Raw genomic sequence first — 17,054 nt, 5'->3', positions numbered from 1 at the left:
ATTTTTATTAACGATACGTCAAAAGATCACAAATCGTATCTACTTGATGGCATTACCCTCAAAAATTCAAAAAATTTCCTTAAAATCTCCGTCAAGTAAAAATCTTCAAAAAAATTTCTTTTTTTAAATTTTTTTTTATAAATACCTTGGGTATTTGCTTTTATTTTGGTACATATATTTTTTAAATCTGACCTTTTTCCTGTCCTCAAGAGGGATTTAATATAGTTTCTTTTAAACAAACAGTTAACTTTTTCAATTAAACTTTTGTAAATACTCTGAGCATATGTTAAGAACTATGCATATGTTAAAAAAAGTTATCCGGACACCTAATGTTTTATTTGCAGTCTTTAGTAATATTCTGAAAAAAAAAAAGTCATAGAAATGATCTAGTTGCAAATATAAAACCCGTGTGAATAATTGGTTTGGAAAAGTATATTTTTGATTCTGATTCTTTATAAACTGATGAATTTATTCATAATTAACAAAAAATTATTTTCTGGAAAGTTTCAAAAAGCCCTTTACTTTTTATACATGTTTACCATAGAAGTAACGAAATATACAATTTATCCGTAAAAATTACAATATTAAATTGTTAATTATCAATTTCGTACTAAATTTAATTATTATAATAAGTATTTATTCATATATTATACTTATAAATCAAGGGACTACTAATTAAAAATAATGGTGGAATAGAAGTTCATGTTGCTTTTGGAATAATTCATCATTTTTATTAAATTATACACTATGTACAGATTTGTACTGAAGCGTTTCTTATGATAGTGTTTTTCAACACTATCACATATCATTACACTTGCCCCAACTATAATACATACTCATTGAACCACAACACAAATGTTCTACCACTTTTTAATTTATTAGTTAGAAACAACGTTCTTTAATTTGTAAAGAAAGTCATAATACTTCTTCTTACAATTAAACTTTTTTTTTTGAAAGAGAGGTACTTATAAATAATTAGTAAATTTAATTATACAAATAAAAAAAGTTTAATTTATTAACAAGAAAGTCATAGTCGTATAGCTCGAATTAAAGCACTAAAAAATTAAACTGCATGTTTATCAGAGTAGTCCTTTGACCATGGTTAAAATAAACTGGATATAACCATAGTCTAATGTTATTGTGGTAGTAATAAGTAGAAAATTTCCTGGTATACTATTTATAATAAGGTATCATTATGTTTATGTGATACACAATATTTTGAGATATAATGATAAGACTATAGTACTTATTAATTTAATTCCTGTAAATTATGAAGGAAATTTAGTTAAAAATTAATATTAAATTTATTACTGATGTAAAAATATTATTATTTAAATTTTAAAAATTTCTCTACTATTACTTAATATTTTTTATAAATTAATTATTGAATACAATAAACACATTATATTGCATTGACAGCTATTTTTAATTATGAAAATTATGTAAGTATAATAAAAATTACTAATTATAGTTTTTTGATCTCCCAAAAATACTAAGTAAATCATGATTAGTGCTTATAATATTATTGTTTGAAAAATAATACTTACATGGTAATATATATTTAGGTTTTGTGGATGAATATTCTACTGTGGTTGTATTATTTTTGGAATACAAATAATATGATCAAAAATGTTTTGCAATCAGTTTTGGTTTGTTTTGTTATATGATTACTGTAAAGTAGTTTGTAAGGTATGTCTTCAACAAATAAGCAAGATTTTGACAGGAATGATGATATTGAACAATGCAGTAAGTATTAACAAGTGACTAACCATAGTACTATTTTAAAATTTGGCTATTTTTTGTAATTTTATTGTGCATTGTTTCGACATTAATAACTAAAATATTGTGTTTTTTTATTATTAGTTAAATCAATTATTAACGTTCATTTTGAATTTAAAAGATAATTTTATTTTAATTATGTTTTACTATTAGTATTTAACGTAGTACCACTCATTACCAATTTTTATTTTAATGAGAAAATAATTATGGAAATTGTGTTATATTGTTTTTTGAAAAGTTTATCAAATTAATCTTGCACTATTTTCTTAACAAAAAAATTATTTAAGTTATGTTAAATTGAATAATTTTATGTTTTTTTTTAAATTTAATATAAGTGCTTTAAAGTTTGGTAAGTATAAATGAATTAAAAGCAAATATAAACAAATTTCTTATAAAATATATAATTTCAATAATGTTTACTCATGTTTCATATTTTTTTTCAAATGATCATAACTTTTTTCATTCATTTTAAACTCGTACCTTGATATTTTAAATATCCTAAAAATTAATCTTAGATAAATTTGGTATGAAAGTCTAATGTTTAGCAATATTTTAATTATAAAAAATCATTGTAAAATTTATTTAGAATTAGTATATTCTGTTTTATATTGTCATATCATTTAATACTAATGCTACATATAGACTCACCAACAGAAAAAAATCCTTTATTTATTATTTATATATTGAAATGACAACTATCATGTATTATTTAATTGTTTTTATTAATTTAATTTGAAATAAATAACTCTTCTAAACAAATATTTATATCTATAATTGGTGGTATTATATCAGCATCTCAATATTAATCATTAATTAATTTTATTTAACTTTATTCCCTTTTTATATTATATATCATTTTATTTGATACAATTTTGATTTTACATAAAATATTTTTAATATCAAGTGTATTGCATAATTTAATTATTTACTCTAATAAACAGATATCTATATTTTATAAAATTATTCAGGAGATACAAAAAACTAAATAATCTTAGTTCTGACTCTGACTAGTATTATAAACATTTTAACAATTATATGATACAACTTATCAAATAAATTGATATGATTGGTGATAACACTAATTATTTTTATTAAGTCATTCTTTTAATATATATCAATTTTTTAATTTTAAAACAAATTTTACTTTTACAGTTGATGACCATTTTTAAGTTTTATAATTTTTATTAATTTATTTAAATAGTGTTAAATATATATGAATTTTAGGACTGCAGAGTCAAGTAAAACCTGTTATTGCTTTTAAAATATGAACTTGAGTGGTCATTTTTCAAAAATATAAGCTGAACTTTTCATTAAAGCTTTTTAATTTATTACGAATACTTTGAATTTAATACACCAAGATCTATTGTATATACCTTAATTAATGCTAATGCTAATATTTTTAGTAGTGTAAGCAATATAATTGTGAGTAAGAGAGGCAAGGTAAAAAGGCGAAGGTATTTTTTATCTTACCAACTGGTAAAGTAAAAAGTAGACTATAGCTAATCCAGTCTTAAAATAATTGTATATATTATGTAACATATAATGTAAACTATAAATATAAAGTAATAAGCAAAGAAAAATGGTTATCGAGATATTTATGATGTCATCTTATAAACCTAGGTTATTAACAGGATTGTTAAAAAATATGTTTTAAAAGAAAATCTGTTTAAAACATGTCATAAGACCAATGCAAATGTTGATATTCTTGATGTTTAAAACACGTATAAAAAACTATTTTAAACAATTAGTGTTTAAAATATAACAACTCTGGTTATTAGGGTGACATATAGACCCTTACCACTAAGCTCAAACTCAAATGAAGAATTACCATTGTATATCTTAAATGATTTTTTCTTTTTCCTTTTAATAGAAGGTCTCATACAATTTCATTTTTTGCTCACCCTTGAGACTATACTTGCACTTAAATATATTTTTTGTTTTAATTTTAATTGGTAGTTATTATAATCATTTTTCTTTTCAAGGTTGTATTATATATTATTCATACTATACGCAATAATAATTAAATATTTTAATATAATAACAAATAAAATTCAATTATAATATATTTTTAAAAATCAATAAACCATTTTTAAGTTTTTAAATATTTATGTTTACGATTTGTTGATAATAATGTGCGAGTTTATAATAGTAAGTTAATTCAACGTATTAATCTACTTTATAGCAGCATCAGTAATATATTTAAAAGAAGGTGAACGTGCCTCCTCATATCTAGATGTATGCTACTATAAACATTTTTTATGTCCCATTTCCGTTGTTTATTTATTTCTGAGTACTTTAATGTCCATTGTCTTGGTCAATTTAATCGTAAATTAAACTAAAAATAATACGCCAATTTATATCAAATTGGGCTGCAGTTCAAAAATATTAAAAATAAAATGTACTACTTTCGATAAAATAAGCATTTATATATACAATTCGCGATAACACACATTTATTTATTTTAATATTTATTTTATGTTCCTTACTTAGTAAAAAACTGACGTCGTCATTTAATTTATAAGCATTTTTTTTTTAATCTTCTTTTTTTTCTCGCCTTTATCCCTACTACTTGGGGTCGACCACTCTAATTTTTTGTTATAGGATTAAATAATAGCATAGAAATATTTATTGTTTTAAGGGAAAATAAATATTCCTTATCACCACAAAAAATCTATAACCTCGATAACAACACATTACTAAGTGTTTAAGTTAATTAATAAAATTTGTACTAGATGATATTATATCTACAATAACTTAACAAAATGTAATGTATATAATTTTTCTAGTCTCATGATTCATTAGCTATTATGGATTAGTTAGAAGTACCTATTTAAAAAATTAAATATCCCTATTTCATTTTTTGTATTAAAAATTTAATCTAATTCTCAGGGTGTACTTAGAGATCATTTCTTCCTAAAATACTAAAAATTAGTTAAGTATAATCATATAGAGTTTTTATATCTTCCATAAAATTTTGTCTGTTTAAAGATATGTCTTCTTCTTCTTAATTTTTCTCGCCTTAATCTCAACTACTTGGGGTTGGACATCTAATTCTAAACTTTCACTTGACACGATCTCCCACATCATCCGTCCTTATATCGCATTCAATAACTTCCCTCAATCTCTTTTTTGGTCTTCCTCTACCTCTTCTTCCTTCAACATTAATTTCTATAACTGTTATTACAACTTCCAATTCCCCTCTTCTCATAACATAACATCTAAGTCTATTTTCTCTCATCTTATTTACGATTGACGCCACACCTACACTCCTTCTTATATGCTCGTTCCTTATCCTATCTTCTCTAGTTACTCCACTCATTCATCTAATCATTCTTATCTCTGCTACACTATTATCGCATAACACACCAGATGCTTCTCTCCACTTTACCCACTCGCATTTAATTCTGTGTCTTACATCGTCAATACCACCGCTGTTTTGTAAAACTGATCCAAAATTCTTATAACTTTCCATCTCTCTTATAACATCCTTGCTTATTGTCACTGATGTCCTCATTTCACCTACCTCGTATTCTCCTTTGTCAAACTCGTACTCTATATACTCCTACTTATTCTTAAATCCTTTTCTTTAAAAGCTGATCTCCACACCTCTAGCCTTTGATTAATTTTTTCCTGTTAACACTATATCGTCAGCGAACAACATGTATCACGGCATCTCTCCTTGTATTTCTCTAGTAATTTCATCCATCACTATAAAAAATAAGTAAGGGTTTAGAAGAACCTTATCGCACTCCTACTCTTACCCAAAATTTTTTGTTACTTCTTCCACACCTGTTACAAGTGTCATTATACATATCCTCTATTATATTAATGTATCTTTTCGGGGCTCCTTTTCTCATTAATGCTCACTTTAAAACCTCTCTCGGTATCTCTATCATTATTAGATTTCTCCAAATCTATAAATATCATACACAGCTTTTTCTTCTTTTCTCTAAACTTTTCTATTAGTTGTCTCACACAAAAAACTGTCTACATCGTTGACTTTACAGGCAATAAACTAAACTGGTTCTTTGTTAATGACGTTTCTCTTCTTATTAAAGTTTAGGGACGATCAGAAAAAAAATTATTTTTTAATATATTTCGTGAGACGTAGTTAATAAATCACTCTGTATACACAGAGTCCTTAGGATATAGAACCTAAAAGTTTTTTTTTAAATTCTATGTTACTATTACTATAATTTTTTTTTTACTTTTATCATGGCCGGATTCAAAGGATCAGACTCCATAAATTTAAGACGTACACCAATAGGTCAATGATTTTTTAATTTTTTATATTTTCATAAAGGCCATTAACGTTATGAACATAAATTATTAAAGTTGTTTATCCAACAATGACTAAAGACCCCAACAACCGTGCTAACTGCTATTGACGCCTCAGAGCACTCATATATTTAGCGCCCCTATTTAATATAATTGAAAACAAAACGCATCTTATACAAAAAAAGTATTACCACTTTTTTTTTGCCACCCTACTGCATTTTCCCCCATTTGCTTCCCTAGCATGGACCTGAACCTTAACATTCCTAAATCTTGTCTTGAGTATTATAATTGTAATACCTTGAAAATTTATCACCAAGAAATCCTATAAACACATAAATTTTAGTGGTTTTTAAATATTTCAAAACACAGGTAGATTATTTATCCATGTTTTAAACACATTGGCTGATGTCTTTTTTTTAATTAATGAACAGTATTTTTTTACTGAAAAATATTCATCGCTTAATAAGTCAAATGATTTTTAAATAAAGTACATAAAAAAGGAACTATTTACAAAAAAAAATTTTTTGTATGAATAATTTTTAGTAAACATTGATGTAAAAATTATATCAGCTTGCATAATTTTATACTTTAAATATTCGTATAACTTAGAATATTATTGTAGTAGAATTAATATATAACAATACAATATTTCAAAAATAAATTGTCATTCGAATGTAACACATAACTATCATGAAAAAAATAAATCTGATGACTAAGCGTAGAAAGCAACCTTGATTACCTTTATATAATTATGTCAAAATAATAATTAAAAACTATTATATTTATCCCTATTTAGCTACTGACCTTACCATATTGCGAGTTTATCAAATTATATTAATGATATTAATAATCAAGTTGATGGAAAAATACAACTTTTACTCCCCCCACTATTCACTTTTTGAAGGAAGTAGGAATTCTATTTTTAAATGATTTATCTGTAGTCTCGCTATACCGAGGAAATGTGTACGTGTGTTGATTCGAGAGTAGCTAACTCTACACTGTTGAATTGTTATTTGTGTATTGTTTAACAATAGACCTTTTATGATTAGGAGTGTCTGCCGATGATAAGTGTAAGAAATGGAGTAATAACAATACTAACAGTAGCGGAAACAAATTTGCTCGACGTGCGCGATCTTTTAAAGAAGATTTATTGGACATTATATCTGCGATGCGATCGCCTAGTCATAGCACAATTAATTCTAGAAGCAATTCTCCCAAAAATTGGTTACCAAAGCAAAGACATGCTTCATCTGGAAGTAGTCCTAAAAGATCCCTCAATGACATTGACTTTCACGTTAGACAAGTATGATATAATTTTACTTAATTTGATATATGATCAACTAATAAACTGTATATTTTATAGATTCAGATAGCCTTGAAACATTTCTTTGATGTAGTGACAAAAAACAAATTAGAAATGTTACCTGGAAATGGAACTGTAGTTTTAGAAACTGTAACTTCTATTTGTGGTGTATTTAAATCGTATGATATCAATGAACAAAGTTCTTTAGTAGTATCTGCTTTAAACCAAGTATATCAAAGTGTAGCACAACTTATAAAATTATGTGATGATGTTCTCTTATCTGGCGAAAAAGCAATTAATACTGAGAATGTATCAGATACATTGCATTTAGTCGATGTAGCTATTCAAGTGAGAGGGTGTAAAATAACAGTTTTTAAATATAATTTTTTATTTTAATTTTTTTTTTTTTTTTAGAATTTAGTATCCCTATCCAATTCAAAAAAGGGCCAAATAACCATTAAAAATAATTTTAAGGCTGAAGGCTCTCTCGAAGTTTCTGATGAGATAAAACAAAGAGTTTCATTGCCTGATATTCCATTAACACCAAGAGAAAGAGAAATATTAGAACAAACAAGCAATAATTATTTATTTGATAATAATCCTCCTTCTAAGCCTCCTTTACCAAATAGGTTTGTATATAATAAAAAAAATTACTATTTCTGTATCATAAGTTTAATAATCTATAATAGGCCTTAAAGAAAACAGGTTTTATATATTATTCTTCGTAATGTAGATTTTTCAATCCTATCTAGTATCATTATATCAGATTTTTTAATAGGACATGTTTGGAAGACGTTGACACAAATCATTCCCCTCCGCCTCTTCCTCCAAAACGTCAAGCTAAACAAAATTTTACTAAATATAGCCCATGTAACATACCTATGGAACTGTTAGAATTATCAGATGGTTCATCTTCAATTGGTTCTTTAGATTCAATTTTAAATGATGAAGAAGTTAATGTAGTTATGGCTCAAAATGATGGTTCATTTTTAACCTGTAAGTTGTGAATGTTTAGTTTTTATTTTATTTAATATTACACTCTTGTGTTTTAAACTTATCAGGTGATACCAATCATGTTTGTGGATATTGTAACTGTTCTTCTAGTTCAACTTCAATGGATCAAGGTAATGAAAAACTGATTTCTCCATTTTCTGAATATTCACCACAACAAGGTATTTGTTTTATTTTAATATTTCAAATTAAATACTTATTGTAATAAAAATATGTTTATTATTTAAGCCACAATAGAAAAGAAAACTATGTTTATTCATCAAGCTTCTAGTCAGGTGTGGACACAATCCAAATCAACAACTTTTCATCAAATTAGTAATCAAACCATATTTTCTAATGAAATTAATAAGTCGTCATCTACTAATGAAGTATTTTATAATTTTATTTATTAACTATCTAATTCTTAAAATTAAAAATTTATTTATAGATTCCTCCACCTGTACCTGAAAAAAAACGTAATGTTAGACAAATGTTAAGATCTACTTATGATAATTTATCAATGGATGAATTGGGAACACAGTATAACTTTCACAAGAATAGTAGTCATTGTAATATTCAAACATTGACACATACAGCTTCACTAGACAATCCAGTTGCTGATTCTTCTAATCCACCTCCATTGCCACTTAAAAAAAAACATAGTGAGTAATCTAGTATGAGTTGCAACAATATTTCATAATTTGGGTTTTGACCCTATCTCACACAAACTTATGACTCTATAATATTTAAATGAGTCAATGTTTTTAAAACAACAACTATAACAAATTATAATTTCTATTATTATACTTAATTTAATTAAAATTGAAAAAATTAAATATGTACATTTGCATATCTATTATAATTTATTACATTACATTGAACTTTTACTTTTTTATTACTTATTAAGAAAAAAATAATTATTTTATAAAATAACTAGTTCAAAGCTATTATTACAAAAAAAATAAAATTACTAGTTAATAGACAGCTTTAAATAATTATTCTATGAATTAGAAGCATTTTAAATACTTAGTTTGAGGCCAATATTAAAAAAAAACTATGTCTTAAAATCTGAAGTTTATAAATTCAAAAACTGACTAAAAATTATACAAAAAAAATGGTAAACATGATTTTTTATTTGTATGTACATATTTACTTTTTGTGTATACATATATTGTTTATACTACAACAGTATGTTTCTTAGTTATGCAGTTTGCAGGATGATCGAAAAGCAAATTTGAATTTGAAAATTTTTTAATCATGATTAATGTTCTCTCTAAAAATTATTGCTTATGCTAGAAAGGATGGGAAAACTTTACATAGTGCAATATAACAGAATTGAATTACATTATAATTACACCAAAGCACTATGCTTTACCAGCTGAGATAGATAGGCCGCCTACTTGATTTTATATATTTTAACTTGAAAGATAATTTTACTTATATAAAATACAATGAAACTATGAGTATTACAAAAAAAAAAAATATATATATATATATATATAAAAAATAATTAGAAACACGTATTATATCATTATTGATAAATATCTTATTTTGTCGATTTTTGAGATTCACACTGTTGCTGTATATGATTAGATGTTGTTGATTTAATAACTCATTAACATTTAAAATTAATTATTAAACTATTAATTATATTTAATATTAATAAATTAGAAAAATTGATGCAAATAATTAATATTAATTAATTAAAATCAAAGATACTAATAATTATTTGTCTACATACCCTTCATAAAAATTAATTTATTATAAAATTGAAATGATGAAAAATATTTTTTATCTAGTGTTTCATTCAGTGGCTTATTCTGGTAAGAATTATTCAAAAGTGTTTTTGCATGTTTAACTTGAATTAGTTTGATTTTTTTCTTATAATTTTTTAGTGTTTTGAATTTTGATTGAATTAAATGAAATAATTAACTAAAATAAACTATTTTATTCATTTTTGATCATTAAATAATTCCAGTAATGGCTTATATGGAAATGTTTGGTAACTGTTCTCATGGAAACACTACTGAATTTTTACGTCATTCGGTACATACATACACAATGCTTCATCAAAGTAATTGGCATTCACCACAAAAATATAATGAAATGCAAAATTATAGTGTTGAAAATTCAAACCAATCATACTACTTAAATAAGTAAGTTACAAAAATAATTAAAATTATACTCTAATAACAGAATTTTCCTCTAGTGAATCTAACCCACCAGAATTACCACCAAAACGAGGAAAGGCAATTTTGTCTTCTTGTAAACAAACATCACCCCAAAAAGCTCCAAACAAAGTATACGTAACTGAAGAAAACTGTATTTCAAATCCTTCTCAATGTATTGAAATTCAGTTAGTATTAGTTTGTTATTAAATTAAACATAGTATACAATTAAATTTGTATAATTAGTACTTATATTCAGTAGTTTAATAATACATATTTATATATAGGGAAATTCCTTCATGCAGTTCTGAAACTCCACAGGATGATTTAAAAAAAATCAATATAATTGAACAATTAAATGTATCAAATTGGTTGTTATTTAAAAAACCCGAAGAGGATGGTCCGTTAGTTCGTGGAGGTCATGCAGATGCTTTAGTTGTTCATGCTACTAATGCAGAGAAAAATGGTTAAGTATATAATTTTTAATTTTATTAGTTTTCATTAAATTAAAAATAATATCCAATTTTATAAACTAAATTTACTTACTAAAACTACAAATTAATGTATAAATTTTAGAGGGTTGGCTTGGCCTTTTTTTTTTCTTTTTCCAGACCGACATTTTTGCCATTAGGCATTTCTTCAGGGCGGCCCACGCCATCTCTATAATTCATACCACCACTTTGTGAATCAGCACGAAATTAATCAAAGGATGATTCACAACGTAGTGTGCCCTTCTCCCGTTAGCCAGATCCCAGGCGGGAACCGTTTGGGACGGTTGACAAACTAACTCACTAAAACAAGAACCTAAGACGCCGACCTAAACCAGCGCCTCAGGTTCTCCTGTGGCAGACGGCGTGGTTACCTCTGTCTCAGGCGTTCCGCTTCCTCCTTCTTTTTCAAGACGGATTCAACGAACGCCTGGACAAGTTTCAAATAAGTCATGGAGTCCTTAAGCGGGATTTCCACCCCCAGAACGACGAGCCGAGAAGGAGTGAACTTGTACCTGCCCAATAACAGGACGCTTCGGTCTTATCCCGGTCGAGGCTTAATCCACTCCTCCTGCTGGATCCAGGCAATGACTGCGCTGAGCGCGCAGTTCGTACAAGATCCAGCCTCCTTGGACGAGATGCCTTCCGCCACCATCAGCGTGTCGTTTGCGTAGCAGATGACACTCACGTGCGGTGGTAGCGGAACGTAGAACACCGCGTTGTACGCAATGATCCACAGGTAAAGCCCAAGAACGGACCCTTGCGGGACGTCGCCTGTTACGGGTCTGATCTCGTAGGAGATACCAGTTCGCTAGAGTACGACCGGAACATCTATCGTCGTGCGTGGACCTCCACCTCCTAAACCCGTTCAGCCAACTTCGGCCAGATGGGCCTCGATCTGGGTGACTAGGAGCTGCTCGAGGATCTTCCCCAACATGCAAACCGGTGTCTCCTGGAGGGTGAATTCCTCATGAAGTGGAAGGTCAGGAGTGCTTCTGAAAAAAGGTGACAAGCCTAAGAGATTCTCCTCGTCGTACCGATCGCTTTGCGTGTTGGGGAAGACCCTCAGCTAGGAGCAGTGTTCCAACCCCGCACGCACGTCACCGCGTCGCTCGCGGAGACTTGTCGACCATTGAGCGAGCAGTAAGCCCGTCTCGAATGCATCAACGTCAATTCCCGGACCGATCCGCCAGCCCACTCGCTCATCGCGAAACGTTGTACCGGTGGACGCTAAGGTTTTCCCTGTATGGAAGAACCGACCAACCGGTCACGTACGAGTGAAGCGACTGGAACACCAGCGTAACGTCCACCACTGAGCTCATGGCGTGACCCTCGAACGTCGGGATGGAGCCCCTGTTGGCCAACTTGAGTGCTGACAGCAGGTCCTCGCCACGCTAATTTGTGTCCGCCAATCCCTACACCGTGGAGTGAACGTTAAAATCCTCGTCCATAAGCTCCCCGTGCCCGCCCTAGCCTCCTTGCCATGAGGCAGAATTTTGTGAGGGTTAGAAAATATTTCACAATACAAACCAGCGCCGCAATTCAACCTGTCTGGGTCCTTGGAGCAGTCTCTGCCTCAGGCGTTCCGCTTCCTCATTTCGGCTCATCACCAATTCGGCGAACGCCTGAACGAGAGACCACCCCTCCTGGCTTCTCAACATGAGGTCCACCATGGACCTCACACCGAACGCGGACCCCGAGCAGGACTCCAATTCTTCCCGCTCGCTGGTGCACACCTCACACCGAAAGTGCATTGTCCGCTTCTCCCGGGCGATCCCGACAGTGGTCGTACGTCAGGGAGGCTTCTTTACAAATACCGTGAAGGTATCCGATAAGTGACCTCGTTTACGTTCCTCAGGTTTCTTCCTCAGCCAGTTGGACACGGTAACGCACCGAAACTGCAGCCGGTCCTCCGCGCGAAGCGGGACCAGTGGTTTTTAGGAGCTCGTGTTCGTTATCTTATTCGACTGCTAGCAAGTCCGCGGTCGGCAAAGAAGCCAGGACCATAGCCGCCACTCCGGAGATGGTGCAGTAAGCGCACACGGTCCGAAAGGCGGCCCTCCTCTGAACCCGGTTCAGGTCCTCCACGTTCTTGGGCTAGTACTTTAGAGTACGCTCCCAAACCGGTGACCCGTACAGGAGGACCAAGTGAACAACGCTGACTTGGAGTCGGTGTCGCAGTTCTCTTGGTCCTCCCAGGTTCGGCATCAGTCTCGCCAAGCACATAGCCCTCCTACGTTCATTCCTCCACATCGAGAAGTGTGGCGGGCACGGCCATCACCGGATGGTAAGGGCGCACATCATGCCCTAGGTTGGTCTGACCTAGTATGTAGAAACGTATGTTCCAGCTTACGGAATACCGGGGGGTTTGATGTCCAGTGTACAAGCGAGATTTTTTTTTTGATTTTTTCATTGGTGGCATTTGGTGTCTGGTAAAGCTGACCATAATACCCAGCCATCATTGCCTAGCCAAGAACTAACTTTAACTTCTTAACACGTGAAAAGGGCTACCACCCTCTATAGCATGTTAAGTTTGGAAAATAGATGGATTTAAGAGTGATTATTTATTTATTTATTTATTTTATTTATAAATTTTAGATTTTATGTATCAAGAAGCATTTTTAACTACTTATAGAACATTTTTATGTCCTTTGGAACTAATACAAAAACTATGTATGCGATATCAAAGATTTCAAAACTCTGGTGATTTGAACAGACAAAGAGCTGGTCGAGAATCATTTTCATTATTAGTGAGAGTTGTTAGTGATTTAACGTGAGTATTATTATATTTAAAAAGTATTTTATTTCTAATCTTTATAAAATCAATAAATTTATTTTATAATTATTTTTAGTTTAACAGATTTAGATGAAGAAGTTTTACAAGTACTTATGGACTTTGTTTACCAGTTATTGCGTGCTGGTGATTTAACTATGGCCAAAGCTCTAAGAGTTAAACTTTTAGAAAGATATCAAGCAAAATTAATGCATACTACAACTATAAATATTCTTTTACCATCTCAAAATATTTATACACGGCAAGCTACATTATTAGATTATAAGACCGAACTAATTGCTGAACAAATGACTATGTTGGATTCTGAGCTATTTATGAAAATAGAAATTCCTGAAGTACTTATTTGGGTTAAGGAACAGAATGAAGAACGTAGTCCTAATCTAACAGAGTTTACTGAACATTTTAATAAAATGTCTTATTGGTAAATATTAAAATTTTGTTGATTTATACAATTGAATATTTGAATGCCTAAGTTTTCATAAAACATTGATAGGTAAAGTTTAAACATTTGAAAAAACAGAATTAGTACTGAAGAGAGCAATAATTAGGTGACTCAACATAGTATTTCTTATAAATATTTTATTTAAAATTGTTAAAAATTATTATAATATAGTGTAGTAAATAGAAAAAAATTTGTTTTCAATATGACTGCCTGGCTAAAAAAGAAAATCCAAATAAAAATACAACTAATATTAAAAGTTTTATTATTTTATTTTTTAAACTCGGCTACATTATATTAAAACTAAATACTCTCTCAGCAAGCATCAAAGCTAAAAATTAGAAAACTTTGTTTATTGATTTGAAATTTAAAAAAATATAATAAATGCCTAAGTATTGTACTATTTTAATTACTTCAATGTTATCCTACATAATTAAATAATTAAAAAATAATATTAAATTCTAAACAATTTTAATTTATTAATTTTAGTTTACTTTTAGAATATAAATACTTTGCATTATTCCATGTTTCAAATGTATAGTTTTTTTATAGTAGATAGATGTTATGAATAATTTATTTATCAAACTTATCTCTTTATCAAATAGGGCAAGGTCAAGAATACTCGAACAAAATGAAGCTAAAGATCGTGAGCGTTATGTTTTAAAATTTATTAAAATAATGAAATGTTTGCGAAAAATGAACAACTTTAATTCATATCTTGCACTTCTATCAGCTTTGGACAGTGCTCCAATTAGACGTTTAGAATGGCAGAAATATATAACAGAAGGACTAAAAGAATATTGTGCTTTAATAGATAGTTCATCAAGTTTTAGAGCTTATAGACAAGCATTAGCTGAAACAAATCCTCCTTGCATTCCTTACATGTAACTATTTATAATTTAATGAATATTTTAAATTTTTATTGATATAAATTATAACCATTTTACATAGAGGATTAGTTTTACAAGATTTAACGTTTGTGCATATTGGAAACAATGATTACATACCAGAAAATATGATCAATTTTTCAAAAAGATGGCAACAATTTAATATTGTGGAAAATATGAAACGATTCAAAAAAGGGTATTTATTCTTTTTAATTAGAAGATAATAATAAATTTAAATTAAATTAAAATTTTTATTGGATAATAAATTATTCTTTCTCTTGTATTGTTTATTAGGAGTTATAGTTTTAAAAAACATGAACACATCATTGCATTTTTTAATAATTTTGATGAGTTTCTATGTGAAGAAGCAATGTGGCAAATTAGTGAAAGCATCAAACCAAGAGGAACAAAGAAAGCCACATAATGTTATTAGATTTTTATATATAACCATAGTTTATTTTACATTGAACATTTTTTTCTAGGTAATATTTTCACGTTTTAGTGTAAAAATATAAAAATTTTAAATTATTATTGAATATCTAGTCATTTTTTAAGATATTTTTTGTGTGGAATTTCTGTTGATCTGTAAAACATTTGTTTGTTTTAACTATTACTTTGTATACTTCTTTTTCTGTTAATTAATATTGTTAAATTTTTTAACTTGAGATCTTTAATAATCCTTTTTACTTATAATTTTTAACTATATGGGTCTCAGCCTATAACTTAAAATAGTGGTAGGTTAAACAGTTAATATAACATTATTATAATTAAAACACTACTTAAAAACAAAAAATAGTGTTAACTACATTTAAGCTATTGTACAAATACATAATTTCAAACTATTAAGTTCCTATATTTACCTACTTAATAATTTATTTATTTTTCACTTTTTGACAATTTATAAATTTTTTTTATTTTTTAATGTACAATTTTAAGTCAAATAGATACAGACATAAACCAATAATAAAAATATGGATTTATTTCTGATTTGTAACTAATATATTTTAGATAAATTAATAATAATAGTTATAATATATAAAAACTTTGTCTTTAATGGAATATACACATTTAATAAATAATAATAGAATATGTTTTTCTAAAAGCGCTTATTTAACTTGACATAGTTTATATTTCTTCCATTATGCTACAAATTTTTGGATTCAATTTTGATCCACTTCCCCACATCAAATGGATCTGCAATTTTGCATACACTCTAGGTTCACCATACAATACAAAAATTTAAAATTCATTCATTCTAAATTGAAAATAGATATTATATATTACTCCATGTAGATGAATTAATATCCTAATAAAAAATAGTTCATCTCCCACGGTGACTCGAATAATGAAAACGAGGAAAATAATACAAATGATCAAACCATGCTAAATCATCAAGAAGTGATTGCACGACCACCTCTTTTTTTTTTTTAATTTTCAGGGTTTATTCTTTATGCTATATTTAGATTAAAACTAGCTAATTATTAAAACAAAATTCACATTTTTATGTTTATTTCAATATAAAAAATTTAAAAAAAAAATATTATTCAATATTAATTTAATGGAATTAAAATTTAAAAATTGACCTTATTATAATTAAAAGATTACATTAAAAAATCACTATCGTAAAAAATGCTTCGATGCAAATCTGTAGATAGTGTTTAATTTATAAAAAAAAAATTTGTTAAAATAGCATATTTTTGAATACGGTTGAATACGCATTTTGCGCATAGAAGATAGGTCGTCGGGACAAATTTTTTTTTTCCATTTTATAGTACATAAAATAAGCTTTAATTTGATATATGTTTAAAGGACGCAGTATTTCCGGAACATTTTCAAAAATTAAGTTGAAAAAGTTAATTTTTGTAAAAAAGTTACTATTTTAAATCCCCCCCCAATGAGCAGGTTAAGTGATAAATATTCAAAAAAAT

The 17,054-nt window shown here is 28.6% G+C and overlaps 1 protein-coding gene across 3 annotated transcripts; it reads left to right on the top strand.

Annotated features, from left to right (window-relative positions):
- The first annotated feature begins 1,314 nt into the window (after positions 1-1,314).
- LOC126900967 (guanine nucleotide-releasing factor 2) lies at positions 1,315-16,079 on the top strand. 3 transcript variants are annotated; one of them, XM_050677019.1, is made up of 18 exons: positions 1,315-1,442; positions 1,566-1,746; positions 7,107-7,360; positions 7,421-7,708; positions 7,775-7,989; positions 8,139-8,356; positions 8,422-8,532; positions 8,600-8,739; positions 8,799-9,012; positions 10,150-10,173; positions 10,329-10,506; positions 10,560-10,706; positions 10,806-10,984; positions 13,605-13,779; positions 13,859-14,221; positions 14,845-15,123; positions 15,191-15,322; positions 15,421-16,079. In XM_050677019.1, exons 2-18 carry the CDS (start codon positions 1,692-1,694, stop codon positions 15,548-15,550), a joined length of 3,102 nt encoding a protein of 1,033 aa, XP_050532976.1. In that variant the 5' UTR covers positions 1,315-1,442; positions 1,566-1,691; the 3' UTR covers positions 15,551-16,079. The 3 variants fall into 3 exon arrangements, with proteins under 3 accessions (XP_050532976.1, XP_050532986.1, XP_050532997.1); XM_050677029.1 differs by lacking the exon at positions 10,150-10,173 and having other exon boundaries at positions 15,421-16,078; XM_050677040.1 differs by lacking the exons at positions 1,315-1,442; positions 1,566-1,746 and adding an exon at positions 6,726-7,020.
- Positions 16,080-17,054: the final 975 nt, after the last annotated feature.

This window comes from Daktulosphaira vitifoliae, unplaced genomic scaffold (assembly GCF_025091365.1).
Source record: "Daktulosphaira vitifoliae isolate Bord-2020 unplaced genomic scaffold, ASM2509136v1 Scaffold_1, whole genome shotgun sequence".
NCBI classification, from domain to species: domain Eukaryota; kingdom Metazoa; phylum Arthropoda; class Insecta; order Hemiptera; family Phylloxeridae; genus Daktulosphaira; species Daktulosphaira vitifoliae.
This window is presented reverse-complemented; position numbering and strand designations above follow the sequence as displayed.